The sequence below is a fragment of the Bufo bufo genome, chromosome 3 (assembly GCF_905171765.1).
Source record: "Bufo bufo chromosome 3, aBufBuf1.1, whole genome shotgun sequence".
Lineage (NCBI taxonomy): Eukaryota > Metazoa > Chordata > Amphibia > Anura > Bufonidae > Bufo > Bufo bufo.
Window position 1 is genome coordinate 655,579,372 of NC_053391.1, and position 21,727 is coordinate 655,601,098.

The 21,727-nt window shown below is 43.2% G+C and overlaps 1 protein-coding gene and 1 long non-coding RNA gene across 2 annotated transcripts; both read right to left on the reverse strand.

Moving 5' to 3' along the window:
• Positions 1-10,284: 10,284 nt before the first annotated feature.
• Positions 10,285-16,117, reverse strand: BIRC2 (baculoviral IAP repeat containing 2). Its single transcript, XM_040426287.1, has 8 exons — positions 14,907-16,117; positions 14,675-14,774; positions 13,928-14,006; positions 13,714-13,759; positions 12,194-12,433; positions 11,458-11,712; positions 11,319-11,360; positions 10,285-10,714 (listed from the first exon to the last, which is right to left on the reverse strand). The coding sequence occupies exons 1-8, from the start codon at positions 15,739-15,741 to the stop codon at positions 10,521-10,523; spliced, it is 1,791 nt and encodes a 596-aa protein (XP_040282221.1). The 5' UTR covers positions 15,742-16,117; the 3' UTR covers positions 10,285-10,520.
• A 440-nt stretch (positions 16,118-16,557) lies between these two features.
• Positions 16,558-21,670, reverse strand: LOC120996404. The gene is made up of 2 exons (XR_005777768.1): positions 21,523-21,670; positions 16,558-16,955 (listed from the first exon to the last, which is right to left on the reverse strand). It is a non-coding gene; the product is annotated as an uncharacterized LOC120996404 (long non-coding RNA).
• Positions 21,671-21,727: the final 57 nt, after the last annotated feature.

Genomic DNA, 21,727 nt, shown 5'->3' on the forward strand with positions numbered 1-21,727 from the left:
GAAAATCTTTCTTGCGACGGACATCAGCTTCTGCGATCTCGTGCCTCCCTGGTGAGAGAGGTAAGCTACCGTCGTCGTATTGTCTGAAAGAATTTTTACGTGCCGACCCACGAGAAGGAATTCTGCAGCTTTCAGAGCTTTCAAAACTGCTTCCAGCTCTCTGAAGTTGGAAGATTGAGATCGGGTTGTTGGTATCCAGGAACCCTGAAAGAAGTGATCTCCCACTTTCGCTCCCCATCCTTTTTCGCTTGCATCTGTAAGCACTTGAATGTAGGGAGTCTTCTCCCAGGTAACTCCCAAGGACAGATTGTTTGTGCTCTTCCACCAGTCTAGGGAGGTCTTCACCGCTGGAGGGATCACAACTTTGTGATCCAAAGAGGACTGCTGCTTGTTCCAAGTTCTGAGGATCCATGACTGGAGAGATCGGAAGTGGGATTGGCTCCATGGGACAGATGGAATGCAGGATGAGAGAAGACCCAGGAGACTCATAGCTTCCCTTATGGGACAAGACCTCCTGTTCTGAAACCGTCGAACCTTCAACTAGAGGTTTCTGACCTTATCTGGTGGGAGAAAGGTATGTTGAACCCGGGAATCCAGGACGACACCCAAGAACTGGATAGTGCTGGAAGGTACAAGACTTGATTTTCTTTGGTTCACCAACCACCCTAGATCTTGGATGAGTTTGTTCTCTGAATTTCCAATGAGGAGGAAATCGTCCAGGTATGGTATAATCACCAATCCCTTGCGCCCCAGGAAGGCCACCATTTCGACCACCAGTTTCGTGAAGACTCTGGGCGCAGATGATATCCCAAAGGGAAGGGCCGTAAACTGGAAGTGACAGGTTACCCCCCTGTGGTCTTGGATGGCAAATCTCAAAAACTTTTGGGAGTCTGGATGGATTGGGACGTGGTAGTAAGCGTCCTGAAGATCTACAGAACACATCAGAGCATCTCTCCCTATTAAAGGAATCAGGGACTTTAGGGATTCCATCCTGAATGTCCGATAAATTATGAATTTATAACCCCTTAAGGCCCTATTTCACCTTAAGGACTTGGCCATTTTTTGCAAATCTGACCAGTGTCCCTTTAAGTGCTCATAACTTTAAAACGCTTTGACTTACCCAGGCCGTTCTGAGATTGTTTTTTCGTCACATATTGTACTTCATGACACTGCTAAAATTGGGTCAAAAAAGTTAATTTTTTTGCATAAAAAAATACAATTTTTACCAAAAATTTAGAAAAATTAGCAAATTTCAAAGTTTCAGTTTCTCTACTTCTGTAATACATAGTAATACCCCCAAAAATTGTGATGACTTTACATTTCCCATATGTCTACTTCATATTTGTAGCATTTAGGGAATGATATTTTATTTTTTGGGGATGTTACAAAGGCTTAGAAGTTTAGAAGCAAATTTTGAAATTTCTCAGAAATCTTCAAAATCCCACTTTTTATGGACCAGTTGAGGTTTGAAGTCATATTGTGAGGCTTCGATAATAGAAACCTCCCAAAAATGACCCCATTCTAGAAACTACACCCCTCAAGGTATTCAAAACTGTTTTTTCAAACTGTATTAACCCTTTAGGTCTTCCACAAGAGTTAATGGCAGATTGAGAAACAATTTTGAAATTTCTATTTTTTGGAAAATTTTCCAATATAATCAATTTTTTCCAGGAGTAAAACAAGGGTTAACTGCCAAACAAAACTCAAAATGGGTTGCCCTGATTCTGCAGTTTGCAAAAACACCCCATATGTGGTTGTAAACTGCTGTTTGGCCAAACGGGAGCACGTAGAAAGAGGGGAACACCATATGGGGTTTGGAAGGCAGATTTTGCAGGACTGGTTTTGTTTATACCATGTCCCATTTGAAGCCCCCTGTTGCACCCCTAGAATAGAAATTTCAAAAAAGTGACTCCATCTAAGAAAGTACACCCCTCAAGGTAATTAAAACTGGGTTTACAAACTTTGTTAACCCTTTAGGTGTTCCACAAGAGTTATTGGCAGATGGAGAAACAATTTAGAAATTTCTATTTTTTGGAAAATTTTCCAATATAATCAATTTTTTCCAGGAGTAAAACAAGGGTTAACTGCCAAACAAAACGCAAAATGGGTTGCCCTGATTCTGTAGTTTGCAAAAACACCCCATATGTGGTCGTAAACTGCTGTTTGGCCAAACGGGAGCACGTAGAAAGAGGGGAACGCCATATGGGTTTTGGAAGGCAGATTTTGCAGGACTGGTTTTGTTTATACCATGTCCCATTTCAAGCCCCCTGTTGCACCCCTAGAATAGAAATTTCAAAAAAGTGACTCCATCTAAGAAAGTACACCCCTCAAGGTATTCAAAACTGGGTTTACAAACTTTGTTAACCCTTTAGGTGTTCCACAAGAGTTAATGGCAGATGGAGAAACTATTTAGAAATTTCTATTTTTTGGAAAATTTTCCATTTTAACCCTTACTTTATTACTGGAAAAAATGGGTTAACTGCCAAACAAAACTCAAAATGGGTTGCCCTGATTCTGTAGTTTGCAGAAACACCCCATATGTGGTCGTAAACTACTATTTGGCTAAATGGCAGGACATAGAAGAAGGGGAACATCATATGGTTTTTGGAAGGCAGATTTTGCTGGACTGGTTTATTTACACCATGTACCCTTTCAAGCCCCCTGATGCACCCCTAGAGTAGAAACTCCATAAAAGTGACCCCATCTAGGAAACTACGGGATAAGGTGGTTGTTGTTTTGGGACTATTTTAGGGGTAAATATGATTTTTGGTTGCTCTATATTACTCTTTTTTGAGGCAATGTAACAAAAAAAAAATTCCAAAATTGTTTCTACATTCACTATTTAGTTTTGTGGAACACCTAAAGGGTTAACATAGTTTGTAAAGTAACTTTTGAATACCTTGAGGGGTGTAGTTTCTTAGATGGGGTCACTTTTTTGGAGTTTCTAGTCTAGGCTACATCAGGGGGGCTTCTAATGGGACATGGTGTCAAAAAAAAAAAAAACTGTCCATCAAAATCTGCCTTCCAGAAACCGTATGGAGTTCCCTTCGTTCTATGCCCTGCCATGCGGCTATATAGCCATTTACGACCACATATGGGGTGTTTCTGCAAACTACAGAATCAGGGCCATAAATATTGAGTTTTGTTTGGCTTTTAACCCTTGCTTTATTACCGGCAAAAAGGATTCAAATGGAAATTTTGCCCAAAAATGGGTGTTTTGGCACCGTTTTTATTTTATATTTTTAACACCGTTCATCCGAGGCGTTTGGTCAAAAGTTATTTTTATAGCGACGACTTTTACGCACGCGACGATGCCCAATATGTATGGCTCTCAGACTTTGGAGACACTAAGCAGGCATCCTAAAAACTGCGGCCCTCCAGATGTTGTAAAACTACAATTCCCACCATGCCCTGCTGATGGCTGTAGGTTGTCTGGGCATGCTGGGAGTTATAGTTTTACAACATCTGGAGGGCCGCAGTTTGAGGATGCCTGCTCTAAAACTAATATTTTTTGGGGGAAAAAAATTGTTTCCGTGTCTCCAAAGTCTGAGAGCCATAGTTTTTTATGTTCTCTAGTGGACTGTTGGGGATTATAAAAATTTAGTACTCCATGGAAGTGTGATACTCCCTGAAGCAATCGATAACGCAGAGGCCCAGATGATCGGGGCACGTGTCACACTGAGTGGTGGTGTCCTTCCGTATCCCCCTCTTGTAACACACTCTGCATCTTTTTTGGGTTCGTCCCTTCTTTCCAGTATGGGGGACCACACCTGGAAAGTGTTGGCCAGGGATGATCCGGGCGCCTCCAATTCCCAAGGTACTCCGGCCTGCTCTTTCCCGGTCCGAAAAGATCAGGTCTTTGAGGACTGCCTCATAGAATTGGAGGAATGTCCCTGTGCTGCCAGCGCTTCGGGATAGTACAAAAGAGTTGTACATGGCAACCTGTACCAAGTAGACCGCACCTTTTTTGTACCATGCCAGGGTTTTGCGCATGGCATTATATGGCTTGATCAGAGAGATCAACTCCTCCCATATACCGATTGTAGGCGACGATACAATCGGGCTTGAAGACCGTTGCCGCGGTACCTCGCACAGGGACAGGGGTGGTGCTGTTACCGTGGATTGTGGACAGCATAAGGACATCCCTCTTGTCCTTATACCTGACCAGCAACAGGTTTCCACTGGTAAGTGCACGGGTCTCACCCCTGGGGATAGGTACCTGGAGGGGGTGGGCAGGGAGGCCGCGTTGATTTTTCCGCACGGTCCCACAAGCGAACGTGGATCTGGCGGCAAGGGACCTGAACAAGGGAATGCTGGTATAAAAGTTGTCCACGTACAAGTGGTAACCGTTATCCAGCAGTGGGTACATAAGGTCCCACACGAGTTTCCCGCCAACACCCAGAGTGGGGGGACATTCTGGGGGTTGAATACGGGAATCTCGCCCCTCGTACACACGAAATTTGTAAGTGTACCCTGAGGTACTCTCACAAATTTTGTATAGCTTCACGCCATACCTCGCCCGCTTTGTGGGAATATATTGGCGGAAACGGAGTCTCCCCTTGAACGCAACGAGAGACTCATCAACCGCGACCTCCCTTCCAGGTACGTAGGCCTGTTCAAATTTGGCCCCAAAGTGATCGATGACCGGCCGTATCTTATACAGACGGTCATAGGCAGGATCACCTCGGGGTGGACATGCTGCATTATCGGAATAATGCAGACATTTCCGGATGGCCTCAAACCGGGGACGTGTCATGGCCATACTGTACAGTGGGGTCTGGTATAGGACGTCCCCACTCCAGTATTGCCTGACACTGGATTTTTGGACTAGACCCATATGCAGCACGAGGCCCCAAAATGTCCTCATCTCGGCTGCACTGACCGGCGTCCAGCCACCGGGTCTAGCCAAAAATGAGCCTGGGTTTTGAGCGACGAACTGTTGGGCGTACAGATTCGTTTGCTCCACCATCAGATTCACCAGTGGGTTACTGAAAATGGTAGATGGATCAAAAAAAGTTTTGAAATAAAAGCACATTTTTTTTTTTTTCTAACTAACTTTTCCCTTCTTTCCCTGCCTAACGGTGCCTCTCCCTCACTGACCCTAACCTACCTGGGTGGCGATGGGTGCAGGAGGGTGATGGATGGCGATTAGGGGGACGCAGGAGCTGGTGCTTAACGGTGCTGCACGGTCAGGGTGCTGGACAGGAAGAGGAGGGGAGAGAGGAGCGCAGGAAGTTTGAATCTCGTGCCTCTCTCCCCTGCACCAATCAGCACCCTGGACAGCGGCATTCAGCACCAGAGCCAGCGCCGCCTCTCCAAATCCTCGGACTGCGATAGGTGGTGTATAATTACACCACCGATCGCAGTCTTTTTCCGGTTCATCGGGTCACAGGACACCCGAATGGACCGGAAACGCAGAAAACCGCAGGTCTGAATTGACCTGCGGTTTTCTGCGATCGTCGATACGGCGGGGTCATTTGACCCCCCCCTGCATTGTTACGGGATGCCGGCTGAATGATTTCAGCCGAAATCCCGTTCCGATTAACCCCCGCGGCGCCGGAATAGCAAATTAAAGCCATGACGTACCGGTACGTCATGGGTCCTTAAGGATTCGGAACCCATGCCGTACCGGTACGTCCTAAGTCCTTAAGGGGTTAAGTTTATAATCGTCCGGAACGAGCCTTCTTTTTTCTCTACTAAGAAAAGATTCAAATAGAACCCCTGTCCTAGCTGTGTTGATGGGACCTGTACTATTACATCCATCGCCAGAAGGCTCTGAATTCCTTGCAGAATCTTCTTGCGTACATTGGGGGAGTTTGGATTGGTAACAATGAAGCGGTTTGGGGGAGATGAAGAAAGTTTGATTCGGTATCCGAATTTTATGATGTCCCAAGGGTTCGGGGTAATGGACTCCCAAGGAGTCAGAAAATTCTTCAACTTCCCCCCCGACTCTGGCGTCATTGTTTATCCAAGGACTTGTTTTGAGAGGAGGAAGGGTTATTTCTACCCCTGCCTCCTTTCGGATAGCTCCAGCGTCCTGACTTCCCTTTATCCCTAAAGGATTTGTTCTGGCTAGTGGGGGCCCGAAAGGGATATTTCCTTTTATAGGGTCTCTCCTCTGGGAAGCCCTTTTTCTTGTCAGTAGCTTTTTCTAAGATACGGTCCAGGACAGGGCCAAAGACGTACTCCCCCCGAGAACGGGATGGAGCATAATTTCATTTTAGAAGTGTTGTCGCCTGACCAGCTCTTCATCCACAGAGCCAGACGGGCCGCGTTGGAGAGATCCGCGTCTTTAGCAGCAAATCTGGCAGATTCTGCCGAGGCATCTGCCATAAATGCCGTGGCGGACTTTAATAAGGGGAGGGACTTTAAGATTTCTTCCCTAGGAGTGTTATCTCTGATGTGAGATTCGAACTCATTTAGCCACAACCCAGGCAGAGGGAACACCAGGTAAGGTGTTACAAAGTTAACCATCTTCATCTCCCCACAGGGAGACTGTCTCTGCCCCTGTCCTCTGTAGGGACAGAAAACACTGGTGTTGGTGGTAGGAGAGGGGGGGGGGATTTAAACCCCCTCTCTGTTCCTGCCCCTACAGAGGTCAGGGGTCAATCTCCTAGTAGCCGTCGTGGTGATGAGGTGGAAACTCAATATTTATTACCCAGATTCTGCGGTTTACAGAAACACCCATGTGGTCATAAACTGCTGTATGGGCACACGGCAGGGCGCAGAAGAAAAGGAACTCCACATGGTTTTTAGATGCCATGTCCCATTTGAAGCCCCCCTGATGCACCCTTACAGTAGAAACTCCCAAGAAGTGATCCCATTTTGGAAACTAGGGGATAAGGTGCCAGTTTTATTGGTACATATGATTTTTTGATCATTCATTATAACACTTTATGGGGCAAGGTGACCAAAAAAAAATTGGTTGTTTTAGCACAGTTTAAATTTATTTATTTTTACAGCGTTCACCTGAGGGGTTCAGTCAAGTGACATTTTTATAGAGCAGATTGTTATGGACGTGGCGATACCCAATATGTATACTTTTTCTTATTTATTAAAGTTTTACACAATAATAGCATTGGTACCATTTTGTGGGACATACGCCTTTTTGATCACTTGGTGTTGCACTTTGTGATGTAAGGTGACAAAAATTGCTTTTTTTTTTTTTTACGGTGTTCACCCGAGGGGTTAGGCCATGTGATATTTTTATAGAGCTGGTTTTTACAGACGTGGCAATACCTAACATGTATACTTTTTTTATTTTTTTATTTCACTTTAACACAATAATAGCATTTTTGAAACCAAAAAAATTATGTTTTAGTGTCTCCCATGTTCTAAGAGCTATATTTTTTTTATTTTTTGAGAGATTTTCTTACGTAGGGGCCCATTTTTTGCGGGATGAGGTGACGGTTTTATTGGTACTATTTTGTGGGACATGCTCCTTTTTGATCACTTGGTGTTGCACTTTTTGTAATGTAAGGCGATAAAAATGGCTTTTTTTGACAGTTCTTTATTTTTATATGGTGTTTATTGGACTGGGTCGATTATTTGATATATTTATAGAGCCGACCGTCACGGACACGGCAATACCAAATATGTCTATTTTATTTTTTCTATTTTTAACATTTTTTTTTTATTCCTTACTTGGGGATTTATTTTTTTTTTTTACATGTGAAACCTTTTTTTTATTTTATTTTTTTAACACTTTATTTTACACTTTTCGTCCCCCATAAGTTCATACAAGACCTCTGGGGGACATTTACTTCACTTTTTCACTGTTGATTTCTCCTGTAACTGGGGCTGACATAGTAGCCCCAGTTACAGGAGAAATGCACCCCCAGAGAGGCTGTACAGCGCAATACAGCCTCAGTGCAGGGCTGATTGAGGTCTCTGAAAGACCTCACACAGCTCCTGCACTCTCTGGCCCCGGCGGTCACATGACCGCCGGGCCGGAACAGGAAGCGCATAGCGGTGAGCGCTGTGTATGCAGTGATCCAGAAGGCAGGGACACCTGGGCACTGTCCCTGCCTTCTTAGGGTTGCCCTGCTGTCACTGACAGCGGGCAACCCGATCAGCAGCTGCACGATTAGCGTGCAGCTGCAGTTTCTGAACGGACGTTCTGGAACGTCCGTTCAGAAATAGAGAACCACCTCCCGGACGTTTATAGTCTATGGGCAGACGGGAGGTGGTTAACTGTGCGTTGCGTGCCATATAGTGAAGCATATGAAAAGCATGCTTCTTCATGGTCACTTAACGTGTTCGTTTTGCGGTAACGTGACGCACTGCATGCATTGGCCTTTATTCTTACAGTAGAGAAGTACCATATTTTTCGCAAAAGTGGGGGGAAAAAATAGCAGTGCGTCTTATGGGGCGAATGTCCGGTGAATAGGCTAAGAGGGAGGAGGGGCTGTGGGCCGGCATCTGTTTCTGTAATGGCAGCGGGGCCCGTTGCAGTCACTGTATTCTACTACACCTGGCCCCGCTCACTGTAGTATACGGTAATCATATCTAACTTGTGGGTATTGTTAAAGTATTCCAATCATCTTAAATCTAGTGCTGTACTACTTCTTACTACTAACTTCTTGGCAGTCAGGAGGCAGGGTGGGCGCTCGTAGCGTAGCTCACTACGTCACGCGCCTGCTCCGCCCACTTTATGAATGAAGCAGGCACCGGGCCCCGCTGCCATTACAGAAACAGATGCCGGCCCCCATTCACTACACAGGGACACTGTTATGGGGGGGTTCTGTGGATGACACATAAGATAAGATGCTGTATATGTGTCATCCGCAGATGCCCCCCATAACAGTGCCACCCACAGATGCCCCCATAACCATGCCACCCACAGACGCCCCCATAACCGTGCCACCCACAGACGCCCCCATAACCGTGCCACCCACAGACGCCCCCATAACCGTGCCACCCACAGACCACCATTAGTTCAAAACCCACCAAAAGCACACCTTTTGGTTCAAAATATTTATTTTTCTTATTTTCCTCCTCAAAAACCTAGGTGCGTCTTATGGGCAGGTGCGTCTTATAGGGCGGAAAATACAGTAATTAATTATAACTTTTTGTGAATTGGGACATTTAAACTTGCTTTTTTTTTTTTTATTCCAATTTAAATCTAGTAGGAGTCGGTTCATTTTTTGCCGACTCCAGGTACCCAAAATTGCCTCCGACTCCACAGCCCTGGTTCAGACAGACAATCTCCACTTTCACGAATTAATGCAGTTTCTCAGAAGAAGGTCTTTAAAAAAATGTTTCAGTGTGAATGTACTTTTTATAAATATACCAAACATGCTGATTACAGTACAAACAAGTTTTAACTGCAGTCACGATGACTTGGTATGCTTACAGATAAACAATTCAAGATTCACATGACTTGACCAGATCATTAGTCATACTTTTAAAGGGTAACTGCCATGTTTTAATAAAAATTGATTTAAAATAAACAAAAAAACTAAAACATAAATTTTAGAATCTGTTACTGCTGCAGCAGCATTATGCATAAAGTAATCTTTAGTTTCTTCACATACCACTGTTTTCCTTGAGTTTCTCAGGCTGTTTAAACATTTACAATATGAGGACCTTCTCAAGATGGCTCCTCTGCCAGTTCTCTGAGGCCAAAACTACTTTCCCTCACTTCCCATACACACTTGTAGTCAGCAGCTCCCTGCCATTCAATCAGATTGGATTACTGAGAGACACGCCTCCTCTCTCTGAAGCCTAATGCAGGCATGCAGTGTGAAGGACTGCCCCTCCGTCTTCTAAGGCTACTTTCACACTCACGTTTGCTGCGGATCTGCACAGACAGACCAGTTCAGATAATACAACAGTCTGCATCAGTTCAGAACGGATCGGTTTGTATTATCTTTAACATAGCCAAAACTGATCCGTCTTGAACACCATTGAAAGTCAATGGAGGACGGATCCGTTTTCTATTGTGCCAGATTGGGTCATAGAAAACTGATCCGTCCCCATTGACTTACATTGTGTGTCAGGACAGATCCGTTTGGCTCAGTTTCGTTGCAAGCAGCGTTTTGGTGTCCACCTCCAAAGCGGAATGGAGATGGAACGGAGGCAAACTGATGCATTCTGAGCGGATCCTTATCCATTCAGAATGCATTAGGGCAAAACTGATCCCTTTTGGACCGCTTGTGAGAGCCCTGAACGGATCTCACAAACGGAAAGCCAATGTGAAAGTAGCCTTAGCTGGAGATAGACAAGCCCTAGCAACAGTCTCTAAAAGGGAGCAATGGAAAGGGACAGAGGACATTAATAAAAGCTGTTATTATAAGGTAATTACAGATCTTTTGACAATCATTGACAGACTAACTCAGGTATACATGCCTAGCTCTAAAAAACTAGCAAAAAAATAAATAAAAAAAATGACAGTTACCCTTTAACCCTCCACCCAAAGACTATTAGACCACATGAATCAGATTTATGCAGCTTTAGGTGGCTTGGGATGTGTTCAAGAGGAGATTGTGACAACTGAACACAATCCTCACTATCTGGTTTTATGAAAGGAAGGTTCGAACTGTGCCTTTAATGATTCCTCTGCAAATTGGGCATTTCCGAAGAGATGGTGCGCAGTCCTTACAAACCACTAAGTGGCCACATGGGATAAACACAATAGAAACTTCTTGGTCCATGCAAATTTTACAAGTCCGTTCTTCCTGTAACCTTCTCAACTGCTCTTCCATTGGTAGATCTACAAAAAAAAAAAAGTGATAAAGAAGAAGCATTTAATTTAGATTACAGCCAGTGTCCTGCATAATAAAGTGCATTCTCACGTGCCAAACAGCAGAACAGGTTTTGGCTACACAGCTTCTACAGGAGAAATTCTTCATCTGTACAGGCTACATAAATGCCACTCTTTGTTGCAAACAGGGTGGTTTTGCACCCTGGTAGCTGGCCATTCATAACCCTTACATAGGTACATGTCTAGTCCCAATACACTAAACATTAACAATGCATACATGCAGGCTAATTTCAGCTAATTGTCAGATACAGTAGGTCCCTATAAGTTCAGGTCATTAGGTCCACAGTTGGCCTGGGACCTGCAGTTGTATTACATTTCTACGAAACAGGCAACACAGAAAAGGGATGACAGATGCACTGAATGACAGAGTGCAGAATTACTTCTAGTTAGGCTCTATTCATATGTACCAGTGGCAGAACAAGCTGCAAAAGGAAACAAGTCTCGTAGAAGACGCACACTTACTGCCAGAACACTATCAGTACATGTAAATGCCCCTGACGAGTAATCGACCATAAAAACACAAAGGACGGCAAACAAATAACAATCTACATACCTGAGTAACTATCAGACGTTTGACATATCAGCGACTGTTCAACTAAAAAAAAAAGTAATAAAAGGATTTAGAAACTTGAGGGGATGGGGGTGTATAAGACTCATCCGAATAAACATTTCGAAATTAAAACTGAACTTACGGAATAACTCCCTGTGCAGACTCGGATCGTGCTTATTGAGACTCTTTTTAAAAGACTCAGTTGCATTTCGGCCTTTTATTAAAACCATTTCAATCAACTCTTGAACTTGTAAAACAATTGGCACCCTCTGCTTTATGGAGTCATATTCAGTTAAGGAAAGAACCTCTGAGGTGAACAAGTCTTCTATAATTGGAAGGCAATTTGTCATGCGCTGAGCTAAGGCAAGTCGGCTTTTTCTGATTAGCGAGAGTTCATCTAAAAGAGTCAATATTAAAATACAATTACAATGTGGAAAGTAAAACTCATCTATAACCAGTCATAGTCCACATGCCTAACCAGAGAGATCTAGACTGAAAGGAACACTCCAGTCATAAATTAAAAATTGCTACTATTTTCAGAAGTCCTACAGCAGTGAATGGAGAGCGAGCTGCACATGGACGGTGAGCACTCCTTCACGTCGGCAGCCCCGTTTTGGGGATAGGTTCTTCCTGATACTAGCTTACATTGATGGAATATACAAGCGATATGCCAGCAATGTCCTAGATGGAAATACCTCTTTAAGCCCCAACACTGTGGTAAGCATTTAAAATGGCAGCTGGAAACAGCGCATCACAGGCTTAACTATACATCTTAAAGGTTATCCCAGGCCCATCATCAGTGACGTCTCATTAGTAAACCAATTGGTGATCTAAAGCAGTAACAATGAAGTCCCCACCATGAAGACCTGCCGCATTACCTGATGAACTCTGCTCCATCTGTCGGTCTCTCTCCTCTTCAGTCTGTTCTTTTTGGGTGCATAATAAGTCATTTACCAGATCTTCAGTTTCCTTGTAATTATCTCCTGATGTTAATATTTTACTCATGACAGTTTCTTTTACTAGTGTTCGATTGAATCCCATCTGTAGTACATTCTGAACTACAGTAGAGTTCAGGTAAACCTCATCTTCCTTGTTGTTTTCATTGCCCAACCGAATTACTGGAAAAGAAAGAAAATATCATTAGAGAAATAAGGGCACGTATACATGATAGAGATTGGTTGCAGTAATTATTGCCATACATCTGAAAGGGGCCTCTTCTGCACAGCATGCATTCAGATGCATGGACCACTTTGCTGTGTGCTACCAAAGCAGTTACGTTAATAAAAACCTATGGCAGTTTACAAAAAAATATGCATATGATGATCTGATAGGAAAGAAATGTAAGAGGACTGACTGCATTCTATAAGATGCACAAGGCACAATAAATGTAGATAGGCATCTACGGCTCTATAATGACATGCTGGTAGCTTTCCTGGTATATACGCCAAACAAGTTCCCCTGAATGCTATGAATATAGTCTTCACTGTAGACACCACACTTAGCTAAGAGAAGTAGAAGTGTATTCAGTTGTAAAAGGTTCAATTAAAAAGAACATATATTGCCGATATGACAGGTTTTTAGATCAATCATTCTAAGGGGTTGTCCAAATACAACTCAACTCTCTGAATGGCTGATGCAGGGACCTGTTCCCTGTTTGAATGGAGTGATCAGCAGGGACCCCAGACAACCAGACATTGGAGTGAGAGAAGTGGACAGGGGATAAGTTGTTGTAATGAGACAACACCTTCAAAGGGTCATTCAAAGAATACACAAAGAAAAGGGGGAGATTTATGAAACCGATGTGAAGTAGGACCAGCTTAGATGCCCATAGCAACCAATCAGATTCCATCTTTCATTTTATAAAGGAGCTGTGAAACATGAAAGGTGGAATCAAAAGCCAGTTCTACTTTACACCAGTTTGAGAAATCTGCCCCAAAATCTCCTCCTTTCCTTTGATCATATATGGTTTTATATTGCTGTCAAAACTGGGAAATCAATACAGCATTTTTCTATTTCCCCTTCCTCTGCTGGCGGAAACAGGAGCCTCCCTCCCTGCTTTGTCTGCCCCTCATTTGTAAAACAGGATCAGGAGAAGTTGTTCTCTCACAAATTAATATGATAGGTATTTTCTTCTAAAGTTGCAAAGCAATGAATAATAAGACACGTAGTTCAACTGGGCCATGAGTAGGAAAATAACTATAGTGGCTTCTCAAATTTGGGTCATGAGGAAGTTAAAATAAGGGGCTAAAATGGTTAAATAATAAAAGGGAAAAAACAAAACAAAACAAAAAAAAACACACATCTTGCCTTAGTCTTTACTCAGACAAGGTTTGCAACTGAGCCCTAAACAGTTCTTGTTCTGCTCTCTGGAAAGAAACTGTAAATATACGGTACTTACTGGGTGGATATTGAGCTTCATTTTGTGTTTCAGAAGAGGACAATAGCTAGAAAGGGGGAAAACAGAAAAAAAAAAAAAAAAAGGTGAACAACTTTAGGCAACCAACACATAACCACACAATGCAGTCTGGGTTCCATTTTCAGGCCACATAAATAGGAGACAGATTTTTGGGAGAATTGAAATGTGCAATGGTTTACAGCAATCTTGACTTTACCTGATCTAGAAGATGCGGATATCTATTCTGAATATCCGTGACAAAACTCTGACCTTTTACACTTAGTAAATATTCACATCTGGAGGGAAAGAGAAAAAACAAAAACATTCATGCCAACTGTAATAGAACAAAAATATAATATCATGCAGCTAAAAAACCAAGCTTAGTTTCCACAGCATCAATTATCAGCCATCAGCTAGGTTTACATTTGCTGCTCAAAACCCTTAAGATGTTAATTTCAACACAATTTCTTTAAAAAGGGGTTGTCCCATCTCACCGCTTCATCAGAGAGAAGGGACTAAGCGCCGTCTCCCGGCGGCTGAGTTATGGAAAAAGCATAGCTTGCTGTCCATCCATTCAACGCAATGAGTTAATGGTGTATTCCCATCTCAGACAATGGGGGCATATCGCTAGGATATGCCCCCATTGTCTGATAGGTGCAGGTCCCAGTGGTGGGACCTGCACCTACAACAAAAACGAAGCGGGGAGCACTGTGGCTGGAGGACTCCGGATTTCGCGGCCCATGCTCCCATTCATTTCTATGGGGCAGATGGCAATTGCCGAGCCAGCACCTATCAGACAATGAAGGCATATCCTGGCGACATGCCCCCATTGTCTGAGATGGGAAACAACAAAGCGGTGACCCGCTTGGCACTTTCTGTAAGCCCAGCCACATGGGGTCAGCAATATGGGACAATCCCTTTAACTTTAAACTGAGATTTTTTTTTAAAGCAAAGGCGGGCATACCTGGGAAACCACTTTGCATGTTCAACCCATGGATCATCTCCAGATTCCCAGCACCTTAAACCACCATCACAACAAAAGCACTTGACATCATCATTACGACCTATGTGTATACATAAAAAAATATATATATATAATAAAAATAAAAATTATAATTAACCCTTTCAGCACAAAGGCCAAAAGTATTAGGTCAACACTGTAAAGGCTAAGTGTAGTCTGACTCTGCAGTACGTACCAACATAGTAAAAGCCGGCTTCTGCCAATTTTTTTGGTGTCACTGGGATATTAACAGGCCAGTTCAGAAAGGTTTTAAGTCTTGACGAGGTGGTCTGCATGCTGACATTGGAAACGCTGCACCTCAAAGAGGGTCTTGCGCTGTTGCTCACAAATGGACAATTTGGAAAGTGTCTACGGTGCTCGGACATGGCATTATCATTAGGTTCCCAATTATTTAACTTCCCATCACAAGCAAAACAGGCAACTTTATCTTCAGGCCCAACATAGTAAAATCCGGCTTTAGCGAGGTCAGCCGGAGCGAGATAGGATAGAGTCCAATTTGTATATGTGCCCAGTCTGGCCGCCTCCGTGTACATATAAGAGTGGTCACTGCTCTTTTGGTGAGACAGGTCTTCCACTGCCCTTGATGTAACTGCATCATGAGGAAAACTCAAGTGAGAACCACTGAAGTAGCCGGTTTCTTCTTCAGAATGTGTCTGATTAGGAGGGGAAAAGGCAGAATATAAAGACGCCCCAAGATTTAAGGCTGAGACGTTCTGGATAAAACTACAGCTTGGATAGAGCTTCTTGTGCTTTTCGATTGCATTGTCTCCCTTCTTCCAGTTATCGAGCATCAGGCCACAGTTGAAGCATTTCACCTTGTCATCTATGCCGAGGTAATAGAAGCCAGCCTTAGCCAGGCTGCGTTCTGATACAGGCGGATGTGCTGGATATTTGGAGAAAGTGGAAAATCTGTACAGTTCACAAGACGGGTCCATGCCAATTGTATTCTTACTACTCATTGAAGCTTTCAGCAGAACGTTCAAAAATGTGTTATTGTTTAATTCTTGCATTTTCTTTTCTTTTTTTTTATAAAAAAGGGTGGGGAAGTCCCTCTGGGAGGCAGTTCTGCACAAAGTGTTTCATGTGCCCAACTAAAATTAAGATGTCAACCTATCTGCCATGAAATAGCAATAAGACCTCAAGCTCCTCTACAGGGCACGTCTGACTAAATAAAATGCTGCAGCGTGCTCACTTTCTGACACCATGGGGGAAATTCATCAAGACTGGCATACCCACACGCCCGTCTTGATCTCCCTATGTTGGAGTGAGATGCACAAAGGGAACCTGTCACCGGGATTTTGTGTATAGAGCTGAAGACATGGGCTGCTAGATGGCCGCTAGCACATCCGCAATACCCAGTCCTCATTGCTCTGTGTGCTTTTATTGTGTAAAGACAGATTTTATACATATGCAAATGAACCCGAGATGAGTCATGTCCCTGACTCATCTCACGTACAGGACTCATCTCAGGTTAATTTGCATATGTATCAAATGGGTTTTTTTACTCAATAAAAGCACACAGAGCAATGAGGACTGTCCTCAGCTATATACATAAAATCCCGGTGACAGGTTCCCTTTAATAAACTTGTTGCATCAATTCCCTGCCGTGCACCAGAAATTGAAGTCTACGTCAGCCAGGGGCTGGCACAGACTTCAGCTATAGCTTCCGCCAGTTTCTGGCATAAGTGATAGTAAATCTGGCAGGCCGCACAAAGCCACTCCACTTTTATAACCAGTTCAGGAAAGTGGCAAGCAAGCAAAAAGCTGCATATTATAGCGCACATATGGTGTGCGCCATAATGTCAGATTTTTTATTTATTTTTTACACCACAATAGTGGCATACAGGGCTTAGTAAATGTCCCTCCATGTCCAGCCTTCCTTAGCATTATAAGCCCTCTCATGTTACGGCAGACATGGGGACCAGAAGGTCATGTCTAAATGCCAAAACCTGATATGCTGCCAACATAATATTCCACTGACAAGAGTGCATTTAAAGCATAAGGTAAGCAGACCAGCTAAACAAGATAGAAAGAGTTAAGGTGGAATATAACTTGCTAATTTTCTAGTGCTAGAAATCTTAAAATGAACTAAAGCATTGATGAATGTGCAAAACCGCCTCCCAGAGATGACTTCCCCTCCATTGTTAGGCCTCTAGCCCTGCATATTTGTTGTGACCACACCGTAAAAAAATGATAGCGCCAATTAGCGCTAATTCTTCACAATCTGCAAGAGAAAAAGGAAAACAAAAACACTTAATGGGGGTTGTCTGAGATAACTGGAAAAAAAAACAAACAAAAAAATACCACTCCCCACTATTCTTTGTGCCACTGGTTTGATCATTCACCCACTTAGAGACTGGAGCGGTAAATTGTAGGAAAACTTCTGCAGCCAATCACAGCCCTCAGCAGTATACTATGAGGAATGGGATTGGCTGCAATAGTCACAAGTCATGTACCTGCTCCATCATCCTCATGTACAGTACAGACCAAAAGTTTGGACACACCTTCTCATTCAAAGAGTTTTCTTTATTTTCATGACTATGAAAATTGTAGATTCACACTGAAGGCATCAAAACTATGAATTAACACATGTGGAATTATATACATAACAAACAAGTGTGAAACAACAGAAAATATGTCATATTCTAGGTTCTTCAAAGTAGCCACCTTTTGCTTTGATTACTGCTTTGCACACTCTTGGCATTCTCTTGATGAGCTTCAAGAGGTAGTCCCCTGAAATGGTTTTCACTTCACAGGTGTGCCCTGTCAGGTTTAATAAGTGGGATTTCTTGCCTTATAAATGGGGTTGGGACCATCAGTTGCGTTGAGGAGAAGTCAGCTATTTGACCATGAAGGAGAGTGATGGGGTGCTGAGCCAGATGACCTGGCCTCCACAGTCACCGGACCTGAACCCAATCGAGATGGTTTGGGGTGAGCTGGACCGCAGAGAGAAGGCAAAAGGGCCAACAAGTGCTAAGCATCTCTGGGAACTCCTTAAAGACTGTTGGAAGACCATTTCAGGGGACTACCTCTTGAAGCTCATCAAGAGAATGCCAAGTGTGCAAAGCAGTAATCAAAGCAAAAGGTGGCTACTTTGAAGAACCTAGAATATGACATATTTTCAGTTGTTTTACACTTGTTTGTTATGTATATAATTCCACATGTGTTAATTCATAGTTTTGATGCCTTTATAGTCATGAAAATAAAGAAAACTCTTTGAATGAGAAGGTGTGTCCAAACTTTTGGTCTGTACTGTATATGGAAACAGACAGCCGGAGAGGAGTACGGCTTTAATATAATTTGGGGCATTGGTACAATGTAATTTCACACAGGAGAAATTACCTGTCTAAGCAAAACCACATGTTCATATCTTCTTACCATTACTATTAAAGTGTAACTGCCATTTCACTACCAAAATGAAATTCCTAACGTATGTGATGTTGAAGGGAAGATATTCATGAAGCTGCATTTTTCAGCTAATTTTACCTTTCTGATGTCTGCATTCAGCCCTTAGCAACCCTATTTTTCTGTGCCTCTATTTCAGCACCTTCCTAAGAGTCTGCTGCACTTCCTGTGGTGATCTTTGCCCTTCCTTGAAGACATCCTGTATTTCCCTCACTTCCCATAAGCCCTTGCTCTCCTCACATGAACTAGCAGGACCAATCAGAACGCAGATAACTTCCCACAGTACCCAGAGTAGTGTGTATCCTCACATACAGCTAACCAGAGACAAGTCCTGCAATTACATTAAATCCGTAAGCATTTATTTTAATCTCTTAATAGCCAGCTTTGCTTCATTCACTTCCAAACTGACAGGGAGGGGGTGGGGGGCTGCTTTAGCTGCTTATATCTCTGGTTTGGTACTAGCTAGAAATATTCGTATTGTCTGAAAGCTGAAAATCCAAGCTTTCAGACAATACCAGAATGACATACATCTGTTCAGTACAGGGGAAGAGATCAATGATAGAAATCGGGATGCTGTGAATAAAGCTGAAAGTAGAAGCAGATTTTACCCGCGATTATTCCCGACTCTATTTCTAACAGTGATTTCTCCTCTGTTGCTTGGACTAGAGCTGTCGGCTTTCAAACAAGACCAGTTGCATATTTCTAGCTGCCACCATTGAGAAGATATCACCATCTAAAGCAGCCCAACCCCCTCCACTTTCTGCCTGAGCCCAGCTCCAGGCTGTCAGGGCTGAGCTCCTCCGTCTCTTGTTATAATACTGAGAAGACGGACTGCACATGGCAACGCTGGGAGAGGAGAGCTGCTGAATAGGAAAGTAGCATGCATTTGTAAAACTGAAAATGATCACATTTTAAAGCAAAAAAGCACTTATACAGCAGGGTGTACTATACCATTAGGGAATAAAAAGTGAAACGGATGTTACACTTTAAGTATTAATAATCAAATTACTGCGTGGTACTGATAAGTGGATTAAAGGGGTTGTCCAACTCCTAACCCAAAATTAAGGGCAAGAATTTGTTTACAATAAAGAGGGGAAAAAAAAAAAAAAAAAAAAAAAAAAAAAAAAAAAAACACTTCTTCCAAGCTACTCCAGCACAGACTGCCCTGTCCTCTGTGGGCCAGAAGTGTGATGTCCACTACTGCAGTCAGTCACTGGCCTCAGCGGCGACATGTCCCCAAGCAGCACACGACTGCTGAGGCCAGTGATTGGCTGCAGCAGAGCACATGATGACGAAAGGGACATCACACTTCTGTCCACAGGGTACCAGAAGCAGAGGGGACAGGACAGTCAGCACTGGAACAGAGCAGCTTGAAAGAGGTGGTCATCTTTTTCTTTGGTTAAGGAGGTCGGACATTACCCTTTTTTTATTCCTTCATTACATTTAAAAAAAATAAAATAAAAATTTATATAACAAAAAATGGCAGCACAAGCACTAAAACAAACAGGTGCAAGCCCAAGGGGAATAAGCCATTACCAAAAAAAAAAAAAAAAAGGGCAGCACACAAAAAACAAAACAAAAAAAAGTCCTTTATTCACCCATGTGGTAACAGCAAGCTTGAGAAAGCAATGTTTTTCAGCTCAACAACAGAGCCTGTTACCACATGGGTGAATGAAGGACTGCCCCCCCCCCCTTTTAAAAAAATGCTGCCTATATAGAATATAAAACAACCCAGCTGTTTTTATCCCAAGCCAGCATTGCAGCAGATCTACTAGAGAAAACACACCAAAAATTCTGGTCTGTCCCGCAAAGATGAATCCGACTTACAACAGCCTCTCATGGACCATTCTAAGTTGAATTCAGCCTCCGGTTCTGATGACGCATCCGCCAGCAGCGCCTACGATTGGATGGAGTATCAGCAGTGCCCACGATTGGATGGAGTATCAGCAGTGCCCACGATTGGATGGAGTATCCAGCCAATCAGCACGCACCTTTCACAGCTCATGCGATTGGCTGTTGTCTCTCAGCCAGTGCTGACATCTGGGTGAATGCTGATTGGCTGAATACTGTGCAGTAAACACCAAGAGTGTCAGACAGCCCCCCTAGTGCAGCAGTGCAGCCAGCATCCGCTGCGCCTACACCCTCAGGACTGTCCTCTGCCAGGACACACAGCACAGACCCCTTCACCAGCTCACGGAAGCAATGGGTCAGTGAGGAGAGTGTAGGAGTTGTTTTTTTTTTTGTTTATTAACCACTGACCAGCTTTTTATATAATATACAATGGTTTCTGCATGAATGGTGGTCTCAGAAGCACTGTATGCCGAGGGGTCTCTGCATTAGGGGATATTCCCAACAGGTATCAGCGCCCCCCACAAATGGAATGGCGGGCAACCAGTCCGCTCCACAGAGGGCTCCAGCGGCCCCAACCTGTCCTCATGGTGAGGGGGGGGATTACCTGCAGTCACACCCCACAATCTAACAGTTATCGGCCATCTACCAGATGGGACATCACTTGCCCTAACCAGAACAGCCCATTAACTTGTCATTTAGGTTACAAGCACCAATAGGGACAAGGACTAAACGGAGTAAATGTGCCCCAGAGAGTACACACTGTATACAACGTCTGGATGTGTAATAACTTGTGTATAAGTTATATATATCTCATGGCACACTGTATACAGTTGTATACTTGTGTATTCACAGATGTGTGTAATATATAGTGTCTGTGGGTGTATACTGTGTGTACATATACGTATAATGTGTATATAGCACATGTATGTAGTCTGTGTGTGTACATATATGTATAATGTGTATATAGTACATGTATGTAGTCTGTGTATACTGTGTGTACATATATGTATAATGTGTATATAGCACATGTATGTAGTCTGTGTATACTGTGTGTACATATATGTATAATGTGTATATAGTACATGCATGTAGTCTGTGTATACTGTGTGTACATATATGTATATAGTACATGTAGTACATGTATGTAGTCTGTGTATACTGTGTGTACATATATGTATATAGTACATGTATGTAGTCTGTGTATACTGTGTGTACATATATGTATAATGTGTATATAGCACATGTATGTAGTCTGTGTATACTGTGTGTACATATATGTATATAGTACATGTATGTAGTCTGTGTATACTGTGTGTACATATATGTATATAGTACATGTATGTAGTCTGTGTATACTGTGTATACATATATGTATATAGTACATGTATGTAGTACATGTATGTAGTCTGTGTATACTGGATGCACAGACATTGCACGGGTGTATACTTGGTCTGTGCAGATATAACGTGTATATAAGATGGCGCAGACAGCAGGTCCCTCCTGTAAGGTAGGTTTCCCCGCAGGAAGTGACTTACCTGCAGACGTGACGGGCTGCCTCGCATAGTTACACAGGTTTCTAATATTTTGCCCGACTTTTCTCTCTCCATTTATATAGACACATAATACATGCATTATAATCGCCCCGCCCCGTATTCCGTGGACACACACGCCCCGCCCCGCCCCATCTATAATGTCCTTAGTATAACTTAATCGGAGGACGAGGACCCCGGAGGCTCAGGC